Below are 25,085 nucleotides of genomic sequence, written 5' to 3'. Positions count from 1 at the left end.
AGAGAAATCTCTTCACCAAAATGAAAAAATTCGGCCGGCGTACACACTACGCGGTACTCTGCATATGGAAGGGGATCGGTGACAAAAATGCCTACGAAGAGGGGGGCGGGAAAGAAAAAAAAAAAGAACAGTGTGGAAAAAACATGATAGAGGTATGTGCAGATGAAACAAATGTGATGGGACTGATTTAAATAGCGTAAATAACATGCCAATTAGGCCAATGTCGTTAAGGTACACGAAAAGAAATTGTAAAGCCTGTCGCGTTGCTTTGAAGCAGAATGCATAGCGCCTAGTTTTCTACTCGGAACTAGCGGTACTCAGGAAGCAAAGTCCATTCTACTGGAATAACAATATCTCACGTCTTTGTAGTTGGTAAACTGCAATATTCGAGGAACCAAACAGAAATTAAACTTGGATCGCGCAAGTAGCTGTTCTGTTTACGCGTGCAAACGCATGTTGCGTTCATACGTGGCCGTGTAGCTGGTGTTTATGCGTGGCTGCGTGGCTGGGTTGGTGTTTTTTTTTTCCGGCAGATGGCATTTCTTCAATACATTCAAATGCTGACTAATGCACCTTTCAAGGAATTCAACCATGTGATATTAGATGACACGTTTGATGATTAGCAAATTAATGTTCCTATCTGCAGAAGGCAAATGTTAGAGCGGTGAATACTTACTTGGCGCATAATTGTAGAATTTTAGTGTAAGTGGTCAAGTTATTCATTTACGCAGCCTTTACTTCTGTGTATTGCATGAATAGAAACATAATAAACTGAATTTAGATGTTTTGCAAGGAGAATAGGGGATAGTGGGCATCTTGAATTACTTCAATGCAGCCATAGTAACTGCAGATGTCACTCACGGAAATTATATGCGACTAGCGACTCCATATGCAATCAATAAAATATGAAAGGACGGTAAAAGACACTATTTTTTTTATTTCGCTTTGAGATTTATATTGCTTCGGTCATGGTAGAGTTGCCGGAAATTCGAAAATTCGCAATTATGTTTCGTACAGTATTGACCGAATGCAGAGCATTCACGTATTGCTTGAAGTTAGCAAACCATTGTGCGAATTAAAGCAGATATTTCTCATTGGAGCATTAGACATAAAAAGAAATCCAATTGTTAAACTGATAATCCCTTTATTTTTCTACCCGTTCTTTTCTGTGAAAAAAAAATTGGAGTTTTCTGTGCCATCAGTCTCTGAAGAATTTACTTCTAATTTGAACTTTATAACTTACCTGTGACGTTAGCCTATCATCTCTGGTTGCCCACTGCGTGCCAGCATCGTAGGCGAATATCCCGATCTCTGTCTCAGCTATACGCAGGTAGGCAAAGGAAAGATTTAGAGCACCGTGAATAATTTGTTCAGGTTTTGTGCACGGTGGCTGTGAACGCATACGGTATGGGACGTGTCTGTGTGATGTGCACGAAATATTTCCCGATCCGCACGCTCACAGAAACGCGGGTTTGATTAACGTGAATAAACATCCCTATGCCCCGAAAAACAAGGCTCAGGAAACTTTCCGAATGGCTCAACAGTTTGAGCAGAAGCATCACGTTTCTAGCGTGTCGTTGTCTTACTATACCGCAACATGAGAATTCAGTGCATTGTCTCACCCGACGCGCTAGCTTAGCGGCTGTGACGCTGCTTTGATGAGCTCGAGGTCGCGGGTATGATCACTGCAGCAGTGGCAGCTTCCCAACGGGGGAGAAATGCAAAAACACTTGTACCGTGTATTGTGCGCCCTTTAGAAAAAAGAAAGACAAAGGGAAAAAAAATAGGTGGCCAAAATTATACCGAGGTCCCCCACGTGTAGGGTAGCAAACTCGAATCAGTCTGGTTAACCTGCTTGCCTTTCCTCCTTCTCTCTCTCCCTCCATCCCCTCTCTCTCTCTCTCTCTCCCACGGCCAGGTGTTTCAATTTCAAATGGCGTTTCTGGTGCGTGACACTACAGAGCCTAATGCATATTATGTTCGCGATGTCTGAAATTTAGCGGGATGAAATACAAAATGAAATAATGCTCAACGCGCAAGCGGAAACATTCTCCTTCGCGAAAAAATGCGTGCATAAAAGTAGGGAAACACCTGCAGACACTAACTCTCGGAAACTTTTGAGAGAACTCCTACGGACTGTATTTCATAATCCCAAAAACAAATGATGTTGAACACACTGAAAAAAAAAATACAAGGAAAAAAGGGAAACCTAAACTTGGGGCAAAAGTAAAGCGATTGCGACAGGTGCTCCAGCAAATGAGTAAAAGTTATTCAAAGCATAGTTCTTTTTTTTTTTTTGCAGACTGCGTTCAAATGATGCGCAGTCCGCGCTAACGCCTTATATTCCATAGAATTAGTATGTACTAATTATTACTGGTGTTCCATCCTCTCTGCTGGTTTACTGCACACACACACATACACACACACACACACACACACACATATATATATATATATATATATATATATATATATATATATATATATATATTGTCCGAGCGGCTCTTCCCAAAACCGTCACGCGTGCCGTAAATCTTCCCTTCGCGTATGAGCCGCCCAGTGCTCTTAGGCAATCGAAACGCTCACTTCCGTATTAATTAAGGATCCAGGAATAGCCTTAGCACCACGCTTGAGGGTTTGCAGGAAGTCGTTAATGGAAATCACCGTCTGCTTGAGAAACTTAACACGGGCTTACGGTGTATTTCTCGTCTCATGTTTTTCATTTCTGTTTGTTTCTTTGGTGAAACCTGGCTATCATTCGGAAGAAATTGTCGGCGGTCCTGCACCTGCCTAACGATGCGAAGAGCAATTCTAGCCATGCTTTATGAATTGTGCTATCGTGTTATGAAATGTGCAGCATCGGCTTGCAGTGTTTTAGAGTTTAGCAACCACTGTTTCTAACTTTCTTGGAAAAAAAGAATCTTTCGAGGTAATTTCTACCTTAAGGCATAAACATTTCAGTAGGTTAAGTAACTTTGTGTAAGAAAAGCCTGCTTGCGCAATTGTAAGAAATAATGTTACCATAAACCACATGTACAGGATTTTCTGTCTATGCGTAAAAAAACCGCTACATATAAAAGCTGTCTGTTGGCATTCCTTATGATGTTCTCTTATTCAGCCGGTTTTAGCAAACAGCGACTCTTCAACAACGCTTAAGCAACGCAATTACGATGTTATGGTGATGTGAGGCAACGTAAGTCGGAAAGAGAGAGAGAATGAAGAGAAAAGGCAGGGAGGTTAACCAGATATCAGTCTCCGGTTTGCTACCCTACACTGGGGATGGTAGAGAGGGGTTAGAAAGATGACAGAGGGGAAAACGCTAAAATGTGGGGGAAAAAAGGAACGCGCACACAGGGAGACGCACACAGAAGGCGTTCCAGTCAAAGTCGTTCACACACGCCGGTATATCGCAAAAAGCGCAATAACGCTTGCACGGCGTTCTTCTGTGACGGTAGGTCCTTTCGATGTTGTAGAATTCTTTTTTCGGATAGCGGTTAATGTGCATTACGACCAGCATATGAGAGCTACGAAATAAGTTGTAACATTCCTATGAAAGAATTACCCCTTTGAACTTTTCATATATATTTCCAGTTGCTGCGGCGGAAACTTGAAGGTCAGCCCGACCCTATATCCGCAGCTCGCAGGTTGGAAGTAGACAAACGAATAGATTCGAATAATATGTCTACAATATTTTGTTCGTAAAACAGCAAGCTTTGTGAAATATAGTGAAACTCCGAACGAATGAAAAATTACACAGCTGCGGTACCGCTGCAGTGCTGGTTCCCGAACGGCGCACACCTCGTAAGCTCAGACATATGATATATTTTTCACCGCAAGATCGATCCTCGACGTCTGGCGATTTGCATAGGAACCTAGTCCTGTGGGGATTGCTCCTCGCAATTTTTTTTGTTGTTGTTGCTTTGTTTCGTTTTGGAAAGGAATGATGCGAGCAGGTGAAAGTACGATATGCTTATTTGGCGAATTCTGTTTTTTTTTTGTTACATCGCAGTCGTAATAGTGCGTCTGCATTTTGCAACCACGGACAACAACATAGTGTCGCAGCACTCTGGTGTCTGCCCTGTAATGAACTCAGTGATTATCAGTGCTGAGCCGCTCTGTACAGTCGCCCCGAGCACACCAGGTTTGATCAACTCAGTTTTCAGTTTACGGCAGGCAAGTGCGCTTGGTCGCCTCTCAGCGCATAAGCGTCACGAAAGGTATTTGGTGTCACTTATAAAAAAAGAATTACGAAGTGGTCATGAGGTGCTGAATTCAACACCCAATTAAATCCTTGTATGTTCATTCATCCATGATAGGTACCTTTATTGGGAGTTCCACAATGAATTTCACCCGCCGTGGTTGCTCAGTGGCTATGGTGTTGGGCTGCTGAGCACGAGGTCGCGGGATCGAATCCCGGCCACGGCGGCCGCATTTCGATGGGGGCGAAATGCGAAAACACCCGTGTGCTTAGATTTAGGTGCACGTTAAAGAACCCCAGGTGGTCAAAATTTCCGGAGTCCTCCACTACGGCGTGCCTCATAATCAGAAAGTGGTTTTGGCACGTAAAACCCCAAATATTATTATTATTATTACAATGAATTTCGCAAGTTATCTCACCGACACCGTCTTGCAGCATTTCGCCTCAAAATAAAAGAAAGGGACTCAGATTTGTAATAGCGCTGCATGCAGTGTGCGTAGCGTTGTTGCTACGTTCTAGATAAATCGTGGCGCTTGCATAGCACCACGAGATCAGCGTGGAACGTAGTGTTATAAATGACGCTGTAGTAGAAATGCAACGTCGTTAAGCTTGCGTGACGCAATCTAATCCAGCACGATGCAGTAGATGTTCAGCCATCTGGAAACACCGGCGAAAATTTACGCAGTTAGTTTCACACGTTGGCTGGTAGTACGCTGGGGAATAATCTACACAAGCAGCAGCGTCATAAAGAATGTTCTACTTCGTTTGTTCAGCGGTCTTGTAATGGTCAAGCAGCAGCGCGGATGCCGTGGAACCAAAGGCGTTGATCACCGCTTAGAAGGGCACGTCGCACTCTTGGGGCCAGGGGCGGACAGCCTGGCGTTGCTGTTCCCGTCGGGCAGTTAGTGGGTTACAGCCTAGGCAAATGGTGCAATACTTTCGCAACCGCTGGGATAAGGTGTCAAACGGACTGAATTGCCACAGGTTTCGATCAGAGTTACGTGGTAGCCATAAGGTGGTCATAAGAAGCAGAAATAGGAGGCAAAATTACGGTGTGCAACAGTAATTACACACTTTGAAAAGCAAAAAAAAAGAGAAAAAGAAGGATGCACATAAAATTTAGAGCGCTTGCTGGAGTAGCTTCCACTTGCATTTGTAATACTGCCGCATGCGAAAGCTGTGCGAAAGGCAATGAAAGGAGACAGAGAGGCACGAGGACACAGAGAAGGGGGGACTTCTACAGGCATGAAAATTGAGTGCAAAGCCGACCACATTCAAAGAGTTTAGTTTGTCTCAAGAAACGCTGCATTGCCTTCGTGCTTCCCTAACTAACTAGCCCTTAGGTGGAGAAAAAAACGAGCGGTGATAGAGCAAGTGCTTTTTAAAGAGAAGCAGATATTTTCGCTGGACTTTGTATATTTGCATTTCTGTTACCCTGCGTGTCGAAACATCTCGGTAAATTTGTTTGTGCAATGAGCAGTATCAACGCATATCTACCTAAGTGCAGAGACGTAACAAGTGTGTAAAAAATTCTTGGAATTACACATAGAAAATTCATCCAGTACAGTCAACATACAGTAGACATTAGTGATGGCATTTTCTAGTACGGTGTAATTAGTACACTTGACTCGTGGTGATTATTATTATTTGTTTTGCACACATATACACATATACACAGGTAACAGGAAAGGGAAAGCGAGGAGCAGGCTGGCAACTGCCACCGGAAGGGGCACAACGCCTGCCTACTCTTCTGAAGGGAGGCGACAGCAACACAGAAATGGAAGATAGGAAGGAGGGGAGGAAAAAGGAAAAAGGAAAGGAGAGCAACAGGACAAATCTAAAGACCAAAGTAGAACACTGCAACAGGACAAATCTAAAGACTAAAGTAGAACTCTACAGCCGGAATTAAAGTAACGCCGCGTCGAACAGCCACCACAATTATCAACCACGTCCATGGCTAGTTCGCTACGCGGCTGATTGTGTTCTCCACGATGAGACGCCAAGTGAAGCTGCACGTAATCACCGTTTCACGTAATCACCTGTACGTAATCACCGGTTCACAATATACACTACAAGGTGTTTGAACCCGCCACCTCCCATCTTCGAAGGAAGAAGCGTTAGGGTACAGTACTGATCACACACAGTATGGCCGGTCACTAAAGGTCACGCTACAACTGAATGTCGAGTGTTCATGCTACAAACGTGAACCTAAGTTAGTTAGGTCTATAAAGGTTAGTAGGGCGCGATGGGCCTGATCACGTTTAGATGCACAGCCACTGGGGTATAAACATTCCTCGAGTGTCGCACACCGCAGGCCAAGGAGATGATAGTTTCTCACTAGTGACATGCGCTGCGCACTGAAAGCGGGACACTCAAGTATAAGGTGCTGAAGTGTCTCGTAACAGCCACAAGACGTACACAATGGACTTTCCGCACGCCCTTGTCTGTATAAACGTTCGTGCACGTTCACGCAACCAACCCTCAGCTTGAGCAGTTGTGCTCTAGCGCGACGAGGCAAGCCTCGACCGCGAACACGGGGCGGGAACGTTCCATTTGCGACGCGCTGATCTGGATGCTGCTTGAGTAGGTGGCGACGAATCAGCAGACGAGCGTCATCAAGCTTGCACGTAATTTCTGGGCAGTCACAGTTGTTATGAACGCAACTTGAAGCGAGCCGATCAGCCTCTTCATTTCCGGCGATTCCTACGTGTGAAGGTATCCATTGAGCTACGAGACATACCCCACGTGATGTAATTTTGCTCGCAGAGTCATTAATGCTGCGCACAAGTGGACAATCAAGCTCACTGCATTGTAACCTGCTAAGGGCAGCGCGGGAGTCCGTAAAGATGACAACCTTCGATGTAATTAACTCCTCTTGCATGTATTTCAGTGCAACATTAATCGCTGCTAGTTCCGCAGTTGTTGACGAAGTTGGATGAGGTATTTGAAAGATACGTCGTACTTCTGTTGAAGGGCAGTAAAAGGCTCCAGAGGCGCCTTGACCGTCGTTGTGTTTAGATGCATCCGTGAAAACTTGAAGATAATCTGGAAACTTTCCGAACAAGTGAGATTGAGCCAATTGAAATATTGCCGAAACAGCCATATCAGACTTTTTGTGCATGTCAGGGATTGTGAGGAAAATGGGTAATATGTGTTTCGTGATCCCTTTTGGAGGCGGAGACGTATCTGAAGCAGCATGTTCAGAAATGGTAGTGATATCCATAAATAATGCCGCCATTTTTCCCATGCGAGATAATGGGCGGTGAATCAGACGATCAAGGAGCGATTGACCATTCGATGCGCGGTGCAGACGCTCAATGTGATACAGAGCTCTCTGATCTGCTTGCAGCCTCAGGGGTAACTGATGCGCTTCAGTAAGTAATGCAATAGATTGCGCCTCACGAGGTAATCCAAGCATGAGTCGAAGGGCAACGCGATGATCTCGCTCCAGTTGGGCCATCAAACTAGGTGGTATGTTCAAAATTGGTAATGCGTACAGCATGCCTGAGAGTACAGATGACTGGTACACCTGAAGAGCCGTTGTTTGGTCGCAACCAGCACCTCGAGCAGTTAAGGCGGCCACATACTTAAGAAGGGAGTGCGATTTGCGTCGTACAGATTTAACGGCAGGACGCCAAGAGATGCGATCATCCACAATTAAGCCCAAATAACGGTGTTGTCGCACCCAGTTTATAGGCGTTTCGTCAAGATACAGTCGGCTCATTGTTCGACGAGCGCGTTGTTTAGGGTGATATGCTATTGCAGCCGACTTAGCAGGTGATATGAGCAGGCCAACTTCACCCAAGTACTCCGAAGTAGCGTTGAGAGCTCTTTGCAAGCTTGCACGAAGTCGCGGACCAAGGTGCGAGGGGCCGCTTATCCACAGAGCAATGTCATCTGCGTAGACAGCTATGCTCACAGGGAAGTCAGTGTCTCGAGGCAAACGACTTGGAAGCGCGGCGAGTGCCGCGTTAAACAAAAGCGGTGATAATACGCTGCCCTGTGGAACACCACACGTCACATTTCAGTATTCACTAGTTACTCCTCCGACACGCACTTTGATCCGGCGCTCCGACAGAAAATTATGCAGAAACTGGAGCAGACGACCCGGAATTCCCGCGGTTGCAAGAGCGAAAATAATCGCCTTATGCGGAACTGAATCGAAAGCTTGTTGTATGTCCAGGAAGAGCATGTAGGCGGAATGCTTGTTTTCTTTAGCGAATTCGAGTGCTGAGACGAGGTCTGATATGCTGTCAAGAGCCGAACGGCGGCGACGAAAGCCATGAAAAAATTCAGCTCCTCTAGCCTGACATCTAAGCGAAACAAGACCATTCGCTCCATTAACTTGATGATGTTCGAAGTTAGGGATATTGGTCGGTAGGACTTCAGGTGCCTTGCCGGACGCCCGGGCTTTAAAATTGGTATTACCACGGACGATTTCCACTCAGCAGGGATTACACCGGTTCTCCATACTTCATTATACTCGTCCAATATACGGTCATGGAAACTCTTATCAACGTTCCGCAATGCTTGATACGTCACACCATCTGCGCCTGGAGCAGTGCGGCGTTTGGAGAGGCTCAGCGCGTGTCGCAGCTCCTCAAGAGTGAAATCTGCCTCGTCCATCTGGCAAGCTGGACCGTAGGAAGCGATTACGGTGCTGTGGCTTGTCAAACAAGGAAGGTCGCTAATTCTGGTGTCACTGGATGCATGAGAGATGAAAAAGTCTGCAAATGCCTCTGCTATTACTTTTGGTGACTGGCCAGTCGCGATGCTCAATGTAGCCGTAGGATTCCTGCAGATTGCAGGAGTGCGGAGACCTTCAGTATGCGCCATGCATTTCCAAAACCACTTCCAGTATGCAACGAACTGCACAAAGCTTCCCAGCTCTTGCGACGAAGCTGTTTTGTATGCCGCCGTATGGCTGCATCAAGGCGATTGTATATAGTCCAGTCGGTGCGTCGTTTAGAGCGCTGCGCCCGTCTATAAGCGCGCCGTCGACATGCGCGGAGCCGCAAAAGCTTGAGATCGGGATTTGGTTTGCCGATATTCCGTCTTCGTTGTACTGTAGCTTTTTGTAAGCACTCACTTATAAGTTTAAATAGGCTGTCTTGAGATGGTGCCTCCGAGATCAGCTGTCGGAACTTGTCCCAGTTAGTAACTGTATAAACGACATCCTGGCGACCCGCAGTATATGTTGGTGTTAACCAAATGGGTAGGTGATCTGAGCCCCACGGGTCGGGTTCACATGACCAGGCTAAGCACACATCTCTCGTTGTTATCGCAAGGTCTATAGTGGAATGCTCCTTTCCTCTACCAATAAATGTAGGTGAACCGTCATTCAGTATTTGGAGATCATTCTTGATAATGAACTCGTTAATCTCTGCCCCACGATTGTCTTGGGGACGGCTACACCATCGTGGATGGTGGGCATTAAAGTCCCCGCATAGCACAAACGAGGCACCACACCGAGACACAAAGCACTCAAGTAGCGACGTATCGGAAGAACGTGTAGGCCTGTGGTATATGCTTGCCACCGTCGTACACACACCTCTGAGGCTCACAGTAACAGCGGCACACTCAAACTCATCGTCACAGATGCCGTCTGTGTCAATAACCGCGAAGTCCAAGTCAGCACGAACGTACACTGATGCTTTTGAAGCATTGCGCGTATGCGCCGCGTCCACACACTGGACAGAGCCACAAGCTGGTTCCGCGCATCGAGTGTTACTGTGGACACCCACGAAGCCTGGCAATCGATATTCGTCTTTCCTGACGTTAGTTTCCTGAAGCGCTACAATGTCTGGTGCAGTCTTCATAGCGACTAGTCGAAGGACTAAATAAGCGTGCCGCGGTCGCATCGACCGGACATTCCATTGCAGCACAAAGGGGCGAGGCTGCTGACAACTGTTAGAATTGTTTGCGGTAAAACGTCTAGCGAAGGCCATCGAGGACAGGAACGAGTGCCTCCAAAAGTTGCTCTGCTGCTGACGCTGCTGGAGTCTGGCGACCGGCGATTAGAGATCTTATGACGTTGACAAGCATCTTTAGAAGATTGACAAGTTGCACATCGTCGTTGGTTGATACCGGTTTAGGTACTGTGTTTGCAGTGCTTTCCACTGTGGTCGAAGTCTTTGTAGATACTTGTTCCGGCGGTTTCGATGGAAGCGCTGGCCACGATGTGTCTGAGAGGCAGAAGGTCCGCCCCCCTGCTTTCTGATGCGTTGTTTCTTTGTCACTCTTTGAACGCGCTGCTTTTCCAGTCGCTGGGGCAGCACTACGGCGACGGGAGCTCTCATCTCCTGCTGCCTTCTTTATGGCTTTCTTTTTTAGTGCCATTACTTCATTCTTCAATGAGGGACATCCTTTATCCGTTGCCAAATGCTCACCATTACAGTTAGGGCACCGATATGCCTGACTTTCACAGGAATCGACATGGTGATTTCCACCGCATTTGGCACAGACCAGATCTCTGGTGCAAAAGCCCTGAACATGACCAATCTTGAAACATTTATGGCATTGCAAAGGCCGTGGTACGAAAGGTCGAACAGGATAGCGCACAAGTCCAGCCTTTATATGACTAGGCAGCATTCCAGAGGCGAAAAGTATCTTCATGCACTTTAACGTGCCCAGCCTTCGAACGCCAATTATTTTGCATGGTGGCGTGCAAACGATCATGGTCTTAAAAACGTCGTCTTTGAGATCCAAGTCCACATCAGATACGACACCAGCCACTATATTTGTACCCTGTGGTATGTAGGGACGTGTGTGGACCCCACAGATTTCAGACAAACCAAGTAGAGTTTGCACCATCTTATCATCAGTCGTGTCAACGGCAATGACATTTTTCCAGGGGTTCACGCGAACCTCTTGGATTAGTCCAGGGGCCAGTTTGAAGAAGAAATCATTAAGTTTTTGTCGAGAGATAGCATTCAGGCTTACCATCGCGTCGATGGGAATGAAAGCTACTGTCGTAGTCTTGATGGTGCTGTATATGATAGTCCCTTCACTTGAGGACGACGCCGGAGACGTCCGTCGTGGTCGGCGGTGCTTGACAGGTATGAAAGCATCCGAATCTTCCGATCTTGAGTCAGAAAGCTCGGAATCAGTAGCGTCGGACCCTACTGCCGAACTGAGCCGCTTCCGAGCCGCGGGCGGTCTATGCTGACTGCCAGACGTGTCCAAGACCATTTCTTCCATGGCAAGCTCCGCGGGGAGGATCTCCCAGCAGAGTAGAAGACTTCAGGGTGCAGCACAAACGTCGTTGCCTGTTACTGATGCACGAAAATAATGTGAACAGAGAAAAACTGCAGCACCAGAAGAAAACCAGCAACCAAGCACAGTAACTTCCGTGGTGAGGAGTTCCCAACGTATATCAAGGCATCTGGGAGGTCTGAGGAAGCAGGGTTCGCAGCGTGCGCCATTGAAAACTTCGCAGGCGGTCTTGAAAATTTAGATGCTTCACCGACTTGCTCGTTGCACCAATCAAGACGCCTCAGTAACATTTAAGGGTAATTTCCTAATTTACTTCACTTAAGTTGTCACATTGCCAATGTCGAATCCCATTAATTTATTGGTTCCGTGGTTCCCTGGTCGAAAGAAAACCTGTCGGGATGGCTTTACATTTCTAAATATGGCCCTGATTAGGCATGTTCATTTAACACGAATTTTACAGCGCTTTTCTTTATCTTTCTCTCTCCCCTCACCCCTTACTCAGTGCAGAGTAGCAAACTGGATATCTATCTCCCGGTTAAGCTCCCTGCCTTTCGAGTCTCATTTATCTCTTTCTTTAGAGCATTACGAAATGTTGCAATTGTGGCAATTGTCAAGGCCCTTCTAGGTTATGACTACATACTATATCCTTAGAGATACTACTCCAAGAATCACAGTGCCTATGGAACTAATAATTTGCACGAATTTGTCAATGCCCATGCGTGTAGCAGTGCAACATGAGTGCTCTATTTGTGTAATTTACGATTTTCCTCAGCATGACTCGGATCGAGTGTGAGTATTGCATTACTTGAACGTTATTAACAAGTTTTTCCGCACTATATATATATATATATATATATATATATATATATACATACATACATATGTAACATTTTTCTGAGCATGAAAGCAGCCCTTGAATACACGCAAAATGCCTTGAGCGGCCGTTCGCGCGATAATTTTGCGTGCGTTTGCGGACTTTTTTCATGCTCTGAAAAGCACTTGTATGTTGCACGTATTGAGCAAGAGAAAGTTATATCGGGACTTTTTCATGTCGATCTGCAGTTTTGTTGTTGAGTTCTTAAATCTAATTATAATATTTGAGAAGTTGAATAAATAATTACAATTAAATATGTATTGAGGCGCAATGAAAATAAATAATTGAAGTATTCCCAAGCGACGGCAAACTTCATTACTTTTGTTCTGTGCAGGTACGTGGCATTTGGATATTTTAAAGCTCTGGCTAAAATTAGCTGCGACACCCTGTATATGTAGCCCTGCTAAAGTCTATGTAGGCAGCCGACGCTGCGAAAGTAGTAGTGCCGCAGAGCGCAATAAACTCCGTCGGGCACAACCATAAAACTTTGCCCTGAAGCATAACCTTAACGTTGAATCAGACAAGTTCATATTATACTAAAAAAGAAATGAGCTCTATATTTATTGGAGAAGAGATGGCCATGTACTAGTATACAAGGACGCGTTAGCCATATCCAGAGACAATTTTGCAAGAACTGAGGAGTCCCCGCCGTATTGAGTAATACAGCGGTGGTGTGAGAACACAAACGTGGTGCGGTGGTTGTTGCCTGCGTAATGGCAACGAAATAATCATTCCCACTTGTCTGCTGTTGCCTAAGAGGATTAGTTTGGCCCCACTGCACGCGGCATCGTAACAACTCATTGAACCGAATCGTAGGCGTACTGAAAGCGACAACAGGCGCCAAACTATAGGCGCATCAAATTTGCGCTGTTTGAACGCTGTGACCTGCAGATAATGACTAGCACTATAGCGCGCACGGTGGTAATAAAAATGGAAATGGCAGACTTCGGCGATTTCTGGCTTTTGGACTGATCTACTGGCGTGCGCAATTACTTCGCAGACGCTCTCCCTGATGCAGCTGATTTTGCCCAAAGCTCGTGTAAGCATCTACACTCTCCCTCAACTGTACGCCATGAGGGGAACCCGTCGCCTACAACGGGACGATGATGATGGCGGAGACATGCATGGGGATGCGAAGGTGTCAATGCGACAAGAACTCTGCAGGCGACGACCTCGACCGGTACTCTACGGTGTCCACTGTGGCTCTTATGGTGCGGAGGAGCGGATGGACCTAGAAAAACCGCGTTTGAGCTTTCCTGATACAAAAAAAATATAAAGAAAGGTCGTACGCTTCTTATAATCACCGGGATCTGAACAACGATAGCAGCAAGATCTCACCATAAAAATACGTCACGAAATAAACTGTCAGTTGGAAGTTAGCGCTCACGCTGTTTTCCGTTCCCTTTGATTACCCCTACCTCCTTCCTTCGTTGCTCTTCCGAGCTGCGCTACAAGCCTTAAACAGTCATGACATACCAACTCGCCCAAACTGCCACGCTTTTCACCATAGGCATTTCTATTTTGCGAGTAAATCTGCCCGAATGGACCAAGATAATGAAAAACGAGAAAACAGAACTGGCGCGTTATGTAGTTCTTCTGTTTTCGTCATTTCGCGCTGTTAACTTGCAGTTCGACCAAATTAAGGTGCTATTATGCCGGCATCTTTTCAACACAGAAACTTGCTATTTTCGACGTGTATGACTTCACCTTTGCCCTATTCACTATTCCTGTTGCCGCCTGTGAAATTATGCTCAGACACCACCAGACTCACCGGTTGCGTGGCCCACAAAGCCCAGCAAAAGTTGAAAAGATCGAACCATATGCCATGACGCAGTGGCTCACAACACATTTCGATGAGATAACTGGATGGACATTGGAATGACACGCAGACAATATGGGAGACCAAATACAGCGCCAAGTCCTCTATAGCTTTCACGTCTCTCCTCAATTCCAATGCAATTACAGCCTAGTGTAAAAGGAAGCAGCAGCGGGAGCCACTTCCTGTCGCGCGGGACAGCGGGGAATGTGGCATATTTATGAGTTGGTAGGGTAGTTTTCCCACTGGCTGGAGAACAAAGCAGTGTGGGCATTACATGAAACCACTACAAAATGCTTCAGTTGCGCGGATGACTCGATGCTCGCCTATCGAGTTCTTGTTGCTGACTGAGTGTTCGGAGATATTTCTACACTTGCGTTCATTAGCCATGCCAGAGACAGCTACATTTGAAGTGCAGAAGTTCGCTACCACGAAGCACGTCTTTCTGCAGAAAAAAAAATAATTCCCAATATATGACAGAGCCATGATTGCATTACGAGTCACGTGGTATTGGACAGCTTCGTAATAATTTTGACTATATCGGAGTTCTTTTATGTGCCCCCAATGCATGGTGCACGATCACGTAATTGTGATAGCAATTATATGGACATTCCAGGCGCATTTCTTCTGTCGGCATTGCCGCCGCCTTGAGTTGCGTATAATGTCCAAGGGCGAGGAAACCATCGCCGCACGCTATTTGCTCTATGTGGGAGCGAAAGCATACGAAGGTGAGCTGGTGATCACGGCTTAATCTGGAGCGCGTGAAGAAAGAAAGCGGAGCGCAAACGCACTGTCTTCCGTCGCGCGAAAGCCCGTGAGGAGATGGGAGGGAGGAAGGGAGAGGGGGCGGCTTTGTGCTCCGGCGGCAACTGCGCGTTTCGCAACCGGGTTTAAGGGGAACTGACGATCGCGGCTCAGTCTCGCGCGTCATGTCCGGCAGCGCGGGAAGGCTTCGCCAACAAATGCGTACTTTGCGCAACTTGAAAAGGATCTGCAGCCGCGATTGCTCGAAAAAGCGTTTTTAACGCGAGTATCCGCGCTCATCGTGTGAAATACGTTCCCGATTGCTTGTGCACGCTGACATCATGCTTGTTAATTCACTTAGTAAGCGAATGTTTCCAAGTTTATACGGCTGAAAAAGCTACTATGATTACTTCATATAGCTGGCTACTAATTTGTTACCTCAATCCATGCTTCTGTTTTCAGGCGAAACTTTGAGTATTTTGCATTCCTGTCCCACCGAAATGTGGCCTCCCATGAAAAGATCTAGCATGCAGCCTTGAACTGAGCAGCTCAACGCCATAACTACTGAGACACCAAGATTGGTTTTCTATTGAAGCACGAGGTTCCTTTGCTATGTCATTCCCTTTGATTGGGATGCAGCCAGTTTTCATCAGAATAGTTATTACCACATAGTAGCGCCCCAAAACTCCACGGGCACGATGGCTATGCGACGCCTTGTGGCTCTAACGTTCATTTTTATCCTTTGTCAACAATGTGACTAAATTTGCATCTTTCGTGGCTACCAGTTTTGTCTGTCCATAGTTGTCCGAGTTTGCTGTCGCTATTACCAGATGCAGGGAGCGGCTGTCCAGACCTTACTGGCATATCTTTGAGAGATTCGCTATGGGAGCTATAAGTACCTATGGATTAAATGAAGTCTGTGTATTCTCGTTCTAGTTATGTTCATCGCAGGCGTGAATTTACGAAAGGCGACAATCTTTATATCTGATCACTGCCGCTAGTGCGAAGCTTGCGATTTCACAAGAATGTGTGCGAATTCACTAGCACGTGGAGTTCTCAATGTCGGTGACGGGCGGAGCGCAATCAAACAATTTCGTATCAACACCTGAAATGATTTTCGAGATGATCCGAAATATCGGAGTACCTAATTTCTACAGCATTGAACATAACGCCATTCTTTCCGCAAATAACGCGCACGCTGACTCACGCACACGTTCATGTGAGTGTGTGCGTCCCTTAGAAGGTCAGCCGAGCTGCTCAAAGAAAAAAAAGAGATTAAAAATTACGGTTCAAGATACGGCTTTAAAAGCTACGGTGTCCAAACAGCGTGTACTGCATGTGTACGACCGAAAACCGCACGCCCTAAAATTGCAGTTTGCACACATACACACACACACACACACACACACACACACACACACACACACACACACACATATATATATATATATATATATATATATATATGCGCAGCATACGAGGGCATTGTGGCCACGTGCCGGCTCTCCTAACGTCAAGCGTTACGTGGCGCTAGCGGGCACGAAAGGAAGTTGCACATCCGCCAACCATGGCTTTGAGTGGCACTGGCCTCACACTCCCAGAGCTAGATATAGCAAACATAAATACACAAGTTAGTGAATGCACGCGTAACACGAAGGTTGTGGGTTCCGCTCCCACCGGCGACAAGCTATCTTATCGTCCACTTTTTTTGCCTTTGCTTTATTCTTTCTCTACGTATATTCCAAATTTAACCACTGCTAATTTGCCGAATGCTGTTCTTGCCTTTCTATGTATATAAAGAGTCACATCATAAGAAGCCATTAAACACTGACACCAAGGACAACATAGGGAAATTACTTCTGCTTCATAGATGAAATAAAGGAACGCTAAATTAATGCAAATTAAACCTTCGCATTTCGCGAAGGTTAAGCCCCTATATATATATATATATATATATATATATATATATATATACACGTTTACACACACATTGTGGCAAATGCACAGAAACGAGAAAAAGGCTTGCTCTGGTACCCAGAACTAAGAGAAAGCATTAATCTAACTTTAATTATACCATTTTTTCAACTACCTAGGTATCGTGTTCTCACAAGACCTACGATGGACTTTTCATATTCTGTACATCACATTATCTGCACTAAAAAGACGATTACAGCTAGCACCACCAGACACAAAGTGACTGGCCAGTAATACAAAGATAAAACACCTTTTACGTGCTTATAGATCGTTACAGAAGCGTTCGCACTCATCAGTATTGAGCTCCTGCTCTATAACGGCCTGCTTCAGTATTCCAGTGCACTTAAATTGCCGTTATTTCGTGACAGCGCATAATTTAGCATTAGTGGGGATCTGCATTAGGCTGTATTCCGCTTCGTCTCTCCATTTTTTCGAAACGTGTTGAGCAAATAAGCACATAGCAGCCGTATGAAATGGCCTGAAAGTGCCTCACGCCACTGGATGAATGGCACTTTCATTGCAAAAAAAAAAAAGCTGCAACAAGCGAGAAGTAGCTCAGTCATGGTTGTGCAAATCGATGTCTACTAAGTGTAAATCATATATGTTTACCTTCTTTCGCTTTTATCGTTATTTACTTTATCAACCCGTTCGTTATTTTAGGCTTCATTGCCGCGCTTGTGATGCTATCATGTTTACTATATAGTTTCATGAATCGCCCCAAGTTATACAATTGCTTTGTTTTTATGGAATATATGTGTAGGAAAGGCTGTTGTCATAAGAAGTTTCCACTACTCTGTCTCTTGCTTGAGCAAACTGGGCTCAGCAAAGATGTGCGGCTCGAAAAAAAAAGAAAATAAAAAGAAACAGAACATTATAATAAAATGCAAATAAAAATAGGCTAATTACACGTCGTAACGCAAACGATTTACAGAGGAAATCATGTCAGATCGTATACAAAGGTGGATTGTTATCAAGCAATATTATGTCATTCTGCTGTTGCAAGGCACCACTACAGGTGACTCACTTTTTGTGCAAGTACCCCAGCCGTCCAGCAGGCTCGCGCAGCGGCCGCCGGGTACACTCCCTGTCGGTCACTGCATGGGAGACGCCCACTGGGCACTGACGTGCGTCCTGCAGTACCTTTATTAAAGTTTGTCTAATCCAATCCCAGCTATTATATATTCAATTTAATCAGCACTTCATTTTAAATTTCGACAGTGTTGTGAAAGTTTGCATGTTACGAAGGTCTGTTACAATATCCTTCAGGAAACCTACGTTGACATCCCAGTCCCTGTGTAAACGGGCTACCTGGAAGTGAGAAACAAGGATATTATTTATAGAAACCAGAAGAGGTTCCCTAACATCCTAATCCGTGTGTGCTAATGATTAAAAATATAATATATGCAAAGTTCACATCACAGGCACACAACAGACCAACCACCTCACTCAACAAATTAAAGTGTGTTATTGAGATCGGTGTCGCCGAGGCAAATTAAAAATATTTTTCTTGCGCGAAATAGAGAGCTATTGTTCGATCTGTGCGACTTGATTCTTTTAGACAAACTTTCCGATAACAATGCGCCATACTTTGAGCGGCTGCAGATCGAGATTTGGTCATAGTCTTGGTGGAAAACTTATATTTACTCTGTGTTTGAGCTCGTACGTTTAGTTGGCATACATCATTGTCATCGTAGAGCTTATACAATTGCTGAGTGAGCGAAAGTGTTTTTTTTTCTCTTAGCGCAAAAAAAAAAACAATCTTAAGTGTTGATACCGCAGTTTGATAATTCTCTGTGGAGCTCTGTTTTGAACTGATGGTGGAAAAGAAAAGTAAAGCTGGAAACATCTACGTGCGCTAATGCTCCTTGCACAGCGTTCTCTTTCTGATGAAACAAAACCCAATCTTTTCTGGAGTGAACCGGAAGTTGATTTTTCTCTTGTTACTCTTCTTGCCGCTCGCAGAGGCGTCGCACGGCCGACCGACGATCGTGGTCAACCAGGGCCAGCAGACCGAGCTGCCGTGCGAAACGCGCAACCCGACCTTCAACAGCACGCAGCACGCGCTGCGGGTCGAGTGGTTCCACCTGGGACCCCACCGCAGGGCCCAGCACAGCCCGTCGTCTTCGTCGGGCGCAGCCTCGGGCAGCGCCTCCAGCCAGCCCATCTACACGGTGGACTTCGGGGCCCCCAAGGACTCCGCCGGGAAGCTCACCACCGGAACCAGGGCCAACCTGCTGCAGGTGCACTTCGGCCACATTTTAAAGCGAAACGTTGTTGGGCAATTAAGCGAGCGATCGGTGATCGATGGACTGCCCAAACCAATGTTCGGGCCACGACAGACGCCCTACTGAGAGCTTTCAGAATAATTTCAGCTGTGTCGGGTTTAATAGTTAAAGTGTGCCGTGAAGCTAAGCAAAGGACTGCTTGGTTGAGATGCCTCAGGGGTAATAAATAAATCTTTTGCAGTCAAACTCAATCCAGTTTTTTTTATTTTTGCACTTTATTATGGTTATCATCCTCGCCTGCGCTTCCTTTCCTTTGGCACTCACTCTCTAACTTTAATGGTCCACCTGTTATCTAGCCTACACATTACATAGCCTGCCCAGCTCTACTTCTTTCTAATAACGTCAACTACAATATCGGATATCGCCGTTTGCTATATCTGATCAACAACGCTATCCCCCTGTCTCTTAACGTTAAGCTTAATATTTCGTATTCCATGGCTATTTTCACTGTCTTTAAGTTCTTCTCGAGCCTTTCTGGTAACCTCTAAGTTTCTGACCCATATGGTAACGCTGGCAGAATGCAATGATTGCGCACTTCTTTTTAACGACAGTTGCAAGCTCACGGTCAGGGTTTGGTAATGCCTGGCGTATGTGCTGCAGTTTATTTTTATTCTTCAGTAAAGTTTCCTTTTTTGATCAGGGTCCACTGTGAGTTAATTGACCTAGACAAATGTACTACAGCACAGGCTCGAGAGGCTGACTGCGGATCATAATTTTTTGTTCTCTTGCCACGGTATTAAACGTTATCTGTGTCTTATGCATATTAATCTTTTATCTTAATCTTTCACTTTCTTGGTTATAAGGCCCTCAACCATTTCTTGCAATTCACATGTAGTCTTGCTGAACAGGACAATGTGATGTGCAAACTGAAAGTTGTTGGGGTATTCATTGCCTCCTAATCTTTCCCAGTCTAATAGCTTGCATACTTCTAACCATGCAGTCAATAGCACTGGAGAAATTGTGTATCGTTGCTCGACCCCTCTCTTCGTAGCTTTTCGATTTTTTTAGGCCGACAGAAAATAATTCGGGGGGAATGAAATTAAGAATTTTGGAGTCGCAAGTTGATATCAGCTAGAGCAAGACAGGGGTAATTTAACATCGCTGGGAGAGGCCTTCGTCATGCAGTACACATAAAGAAAGCTAATAATGTTGATGACAATGGACATCATTGTTCCGTTGCTATATTTTCTCTAAGGAGTCGAATGCATAAAAAGCGCTTCCTCGACCTACGACTGCCACAAAACCTATGACGTAATATCTCTAGATAGAACCTAACGTTTTGTTAGGCTAACGCCGGTCTTATACCTAAAACAACCTTTAGGCCGTAATGAGCGGCACTTCATGTCGGAAGATATTCTGCGGAAGATTCGCGCGTCGAGTAAAACCTCTTAGGTCTGAAGTGCGAATACGGCATTTAGAAGATTTAGGCCACCATGGTCTTGCACCAAATCAATGAGTTCTGCAAAACCCGATTTTCGAAGTTAGTAAGGAAAGAAAAGTGTGCGCTCTGCATATTCGCATGAAATTCAATTTTTTTTTTCATTTCATACTGGCTCTAACCACTTTCCAGCGAACAAGCCACGATTTCAAAAGTGCTACCACTCATGCGTTCCTTGCAGCTGAAACGAGCACACAGACTCAGTTCCTCCTGGACTGAATACAAGAGAACGTAAAATAGAGTAAAAGCGACACTGCAAATGCGAACAGAAAAGTGCAAAGCTCGTGTATTTCACTGATGATAGTTGGTAGAGTTGAAGTACACTGGCTATAGGTTCTGGAAAAGAGCACGAGGACAACGTTTAAGTATACAAGACCGGAGACAAATGCATGGAAACTGTTTGGGAGGGCCTCGACTTTTTGTTTGTCACCAACGGTGGGAACATCTTTCACTGGACATTTTGCGCATGCATACATTCTGTTATGGGAGGGATGGTATTCCTGCCTAATCGCACCCGTTCCTTTCCCTGCGTGCAGGTGGTCCGCTGGGCGCGTCCCGAGTGGCAGGGCAGGGCCTACTTTCACATGGTGGGCTACCCGTTCTCGCTGAAGGTGACGGGACTGCGGTACGAGGACACCGGCGAGTACGTCTGTGTCGTCACTTTCCGGGACGGCACCGGCCGCAACGCCAGCGTGCGCCTACAGGTCGTCGGTGAGGACGAGATCCCGTGCATTGGTCACGCGTTGCCATTCCTTGCATCACAGTTTTAAGGGCGATTTACAGGCAAACGCGAGAGGCATGTGTTGTGATTACTTCGCACCCGTTTAAGATCCCGGATCCAAGATTTCTTTCCACCCCCTCCCCCCAAGTTTAATAGGGCGCAAGCCATTTCGCTTAGACTTCTACAGACCAGCACATATCCGTGCCTGTCCGTTCTCCACGAGGCTTACCCCGACGTGTATCGCGACGACGCCTGCCCGTCCTGGGGGCAGGCTTCCACTCTAGCGCACATGCTCTGGGAGTGCGTGCGGGTCGACATACCCCAAGTTCGTCAACGAGGAGTGCGACTCGCTTCTGCGTAGCGCCGCTTTAGAAAAGCAAATTCTGGCTGTCCGGCGTGGCCGCGACGAGGCCGGTCAGCTAGACCTGCCGGTCCCGACGTGGGACTGGACGGGTGCACGACGAGTTCGCGTCCTTGCCGGACCTGCAATAAATTTTCTTCACTCACTCACTCAGTCAGCCACGTTCACCTGATTGCAGCACACTACCATAATTTCCATCACACACACACACACACACACACACACACACATATATATATATATATATATATATATATATATATATGCCGTTCAGCTTCGTCATCCCTACATATCATTCGCGCTTACATCTTCCTCATTTGTGTATATGTCATCATCAGCTCCGCAGCTCGACCTTTCTGGTGGAAGCACGAGCTCGAATGAAATAAATAAAGCCATTCCTCATAACAGATCATGTCCGCTTCTTTCTACCGTGCTATGACGGCCCCTGCACTCAACTTGTACCAACATATGCCAACGTTGCAGCGTTCTCTGCAGCAATTAGCGCCTCTCTGTCTAGGCTACGAGACTTCGTTGTCACCGCCAGTGCGTGTACAGTTTTACTACTACGCTAGGCGTCCTAGAAGACCTACTTGGTATTAATGTGGCTATCGAGGGCACACTTCCCATTTTCGTCCAAGGCGTCAACAGGACGAGCAACGTGGCTATGCTGCTGACGAATGTACAGACGAGCATCCGTCAATGGGCTATCGGCGCACGTCCTACACCTCGTCCTTTCATCGGTCACCTTCTCCTTCCTACTCTAATGATGTCGCTACTCTATTGATACTCTAATGATATCTCGATGCAGGTCACTTTCTCCACGTCGGCATTCAGTGTCGGATTTCCGGCCCACTGCTCATGTAAAGAACGCCCTATCGCAAAACTCCCCCAATGCAGCTTTAGGGGGGAAAACTGCGCCCATTGGACAACCTACAATTCCTCCTGAATGGCTGTCGAACTTGTTGTCAGTGTTCGTAGAAAGTGAACGTGTCGAAGCTCTCGGTGACACAGGCGCCACCATTTCGATTATTTGTGTCAACGTTTGTTCCCTCATCGGAAAACAGACCACGCCTCACTACGGCCCCCCTCTTCGTAGAGCGACCAATACTTTTCTTTGTCCAATCGCGCAGAGTACTCTTCATGTCTCCATAGACTGAATTCTTCACCACAATGGTTTTGCGATATTTCGTGACTGTACCCACGTACTGATCTTACGGTGTCACTTATTTTCTGTGTCCGTTTCTATCTGTTGTCGTCAGTGCCTCATACAACTGTATGTCACTGATTATTTTCTTCCTAACCGTGAAGAACGCATTCGCCTCGTCACCTCCTTCGATTCATCGCAGGAGGTGATGGTCATCTAGAGAAGAGATTACAGGTGTCAACTCCAACAGCATTGCAGATGGCGACTACTCATTCTACCCTACCTTGAGGGATTCTGTTTATCCATGGCCTTATTCGCTTATCTGAGTGGTCTGCATTGCTTAACGCCTTAAATCATGCTTCCGAATACCATCTCGTACCCCGCGGATGAACTGTCCCTTGATCTGTTGACACTCATCCCGGTGTAATTGTCGCCCTTTTTACAGTGTGACCAGAGTCAAAATCGTCGCCAAGTAATGCCTCTTCCCCACCATCGTCGGCATCCATAAGCCCTGACCTGACGACTGCCCAGAGTCAAAACTTCCTCGCCCTGTAGAAAAAAAAAACACCGTTCCTTGTTCGACGCCGATTCGGACGTCCTCAGTATGACTCACCGCATGTTGACGCAACGCATACAGATCGACGGCTTCTGCATTGTTTACCGGTGCCTATATTGCTTGTATCTTACAGAGCGCAAAATCATCGTGCAACATATATCAGACATGGTTAGACAAAATATCACACGTCTTTCCTTGAGTCCCTGGTTCTTCACATTCGTTGTAGTGCAAAAGAAAGACGGTTGAGTGCATTTTCTCGCCGATTACCATGACCTGAACAAGATCACGCGCAAGGATGTTTACCCCCTTCCACGGATCGACGATGCACTATATTTGCTACATGGTGCCGAATATTTTTCTAGCCTTGACCTTAGATCAAGTTACTGGCTAATGCCGATGTCCCAATACGACACAAAAAAACTGCGTTTGCCACACCAGACGGGTTCTAAGAGTTTAATGTGATACCTTTTGGACTGTGCAATGCGCCTGCCACATTCGAACGCAGGGACGCATTGTCGATAATGTCTGGCGTGCTTTGAAATTGAAAGCTTGTCTGTGCTGTCTCGTTGTAGTATTTTCAAACCACGTTCTCACAGCATTTGCAACGTCTTGATGAAGTCCTTGCTTGTCTTCAAAACGTTGGGGTACAGCTCAAAACAGCAAAAAAATTCAATTTCGCCAGCAAGACCGTTAAAGTTTGCGGCACTTAGCAAAGAAGGTATACGTCAGACCCTGGGAAGCTCGCCAGCGTCCTAGAATTTCGCCGTGCGCTGCTTGAAGAAGTCTTGCGCAGTTTTCTCGGACTTACATGCGGTGCTTCATAAACGACAACCGAGCAGTAGTACCTTGGTGCTGTTTGGGTAGTCGGAAAATTTCGCCCATATCTTCACGGCCGCCATTTTACATTGGTTACCGGCCTTAACGCATTGTGCTTTCTTTCATCGCTAAAGAATTTATCGGGTCGCCTTGGTCGCTGGGTGCTTCCCTTACAGAACACGATTTCGATGTCACCGACAGGACTCGAACGAATCATCAAGACACCGATGCTCTATCTCGCTACCCTCTGGCGAACCATGACGATTCATTATCACCCCTTCGTACTTGCGTGCATCCCAAGTCTTCTTCATCGGATTTACCCATCGCAACTGTCGATTACCTAAGAACCGACCGCCCATATTTCAAATAAAGAAGAAGGTGCCCCGAGCACGAGAAGCTGCCATGGGCGCTGCTCGCGCAGTTGCTGCCAGATGACGAATGAATCAGACGTCCGGGTCCGGATCTGATCCCCGTCGTTGTTTGCCACATTTCAAGTGGTGCCGGAACCGACCCTGGCGTCTGTGCTTGTGTCCCACTAACGTGTCGGCCCGTACTGCCAAACTATTTTCGAATTGATGGAAGGTTCTGCTTCCCGTCCGAACGCCTGACTTCGTCGAAAACTTTATAAATTCAAGCTTCACTGTGGGGCTTTACATCGCTATATTTGTCACGTCGATTACAACAAATTGGTCCCGATCATACTACGTGCTCTGCAACGTGAGGTGCTCGAAGCCTTCCACAATCATCCGAAGGCCGGTCATTTAGGCTACCACAACACTTACGACAGAATACGAAGCCACTGATCCTGGACTGGCCTCTCTTTAGAAGTTGCAAAGTAGGTCGCTTCCTGCGTTCATTTTCAAAGCTACAAAAGAGTGACAACAGCTCCTTTTGGCTTTTTGCAACCTCTTCCTTGTCCCGCTTCTGCTTTTGAAGTCGTTGG

General features: G+C 46.1%; 1 protein-coding gene across 2 annotated transcripts in view; it reads left to right on the top strand.

Annotated features, from left to right (window-relative positions):
* LOC135903082 (synaptogenesis protein syg-2-like) overlaps positions 1 to 25,085 on the top strand; it is a 343,784-nt gene that overhangs the window by 143,518 nt on the left and 175,181 nt on the right. For both annotated transcript variants that reach the window (XM_070537210.1, XM_065433453.2), the window contains exons 2-3: positions 18,784 to 19,061; positions 21,081 to 21,255. In XM_070537210.1, the coding sequence (XP_070393311.1) occupies positions 18,784 to 19,061; positions 21,081 to 21,255 (453 nt within the window). The remainder of the gene's footprint in view (positions 1 to 18,783; positions 19,062 to 21,080; positions 21,256 to 25,085) is intronic.

This window comes from Dermacentor albipictus, chromosome 1 (assembly GCF_038994185.2).
Source record: "Dermacentor albipictus isolate Rhodes 1998 colony chromosome 1, USDA_Dalb.pri_finalv2, whole genome shotgun sequence".
Lineage (NCBI taxonomy): Eukaryota > Metazoa > Arthropoda > Arachnida > Ixodida > Ixodidae > Dermacentor > Dermacentor albipictus.
The sequence above is the reverse complement of the archived record's forward strand: the minus strand, read 5'-3'. Positions and strand labels throughout refer to the sequence as shown.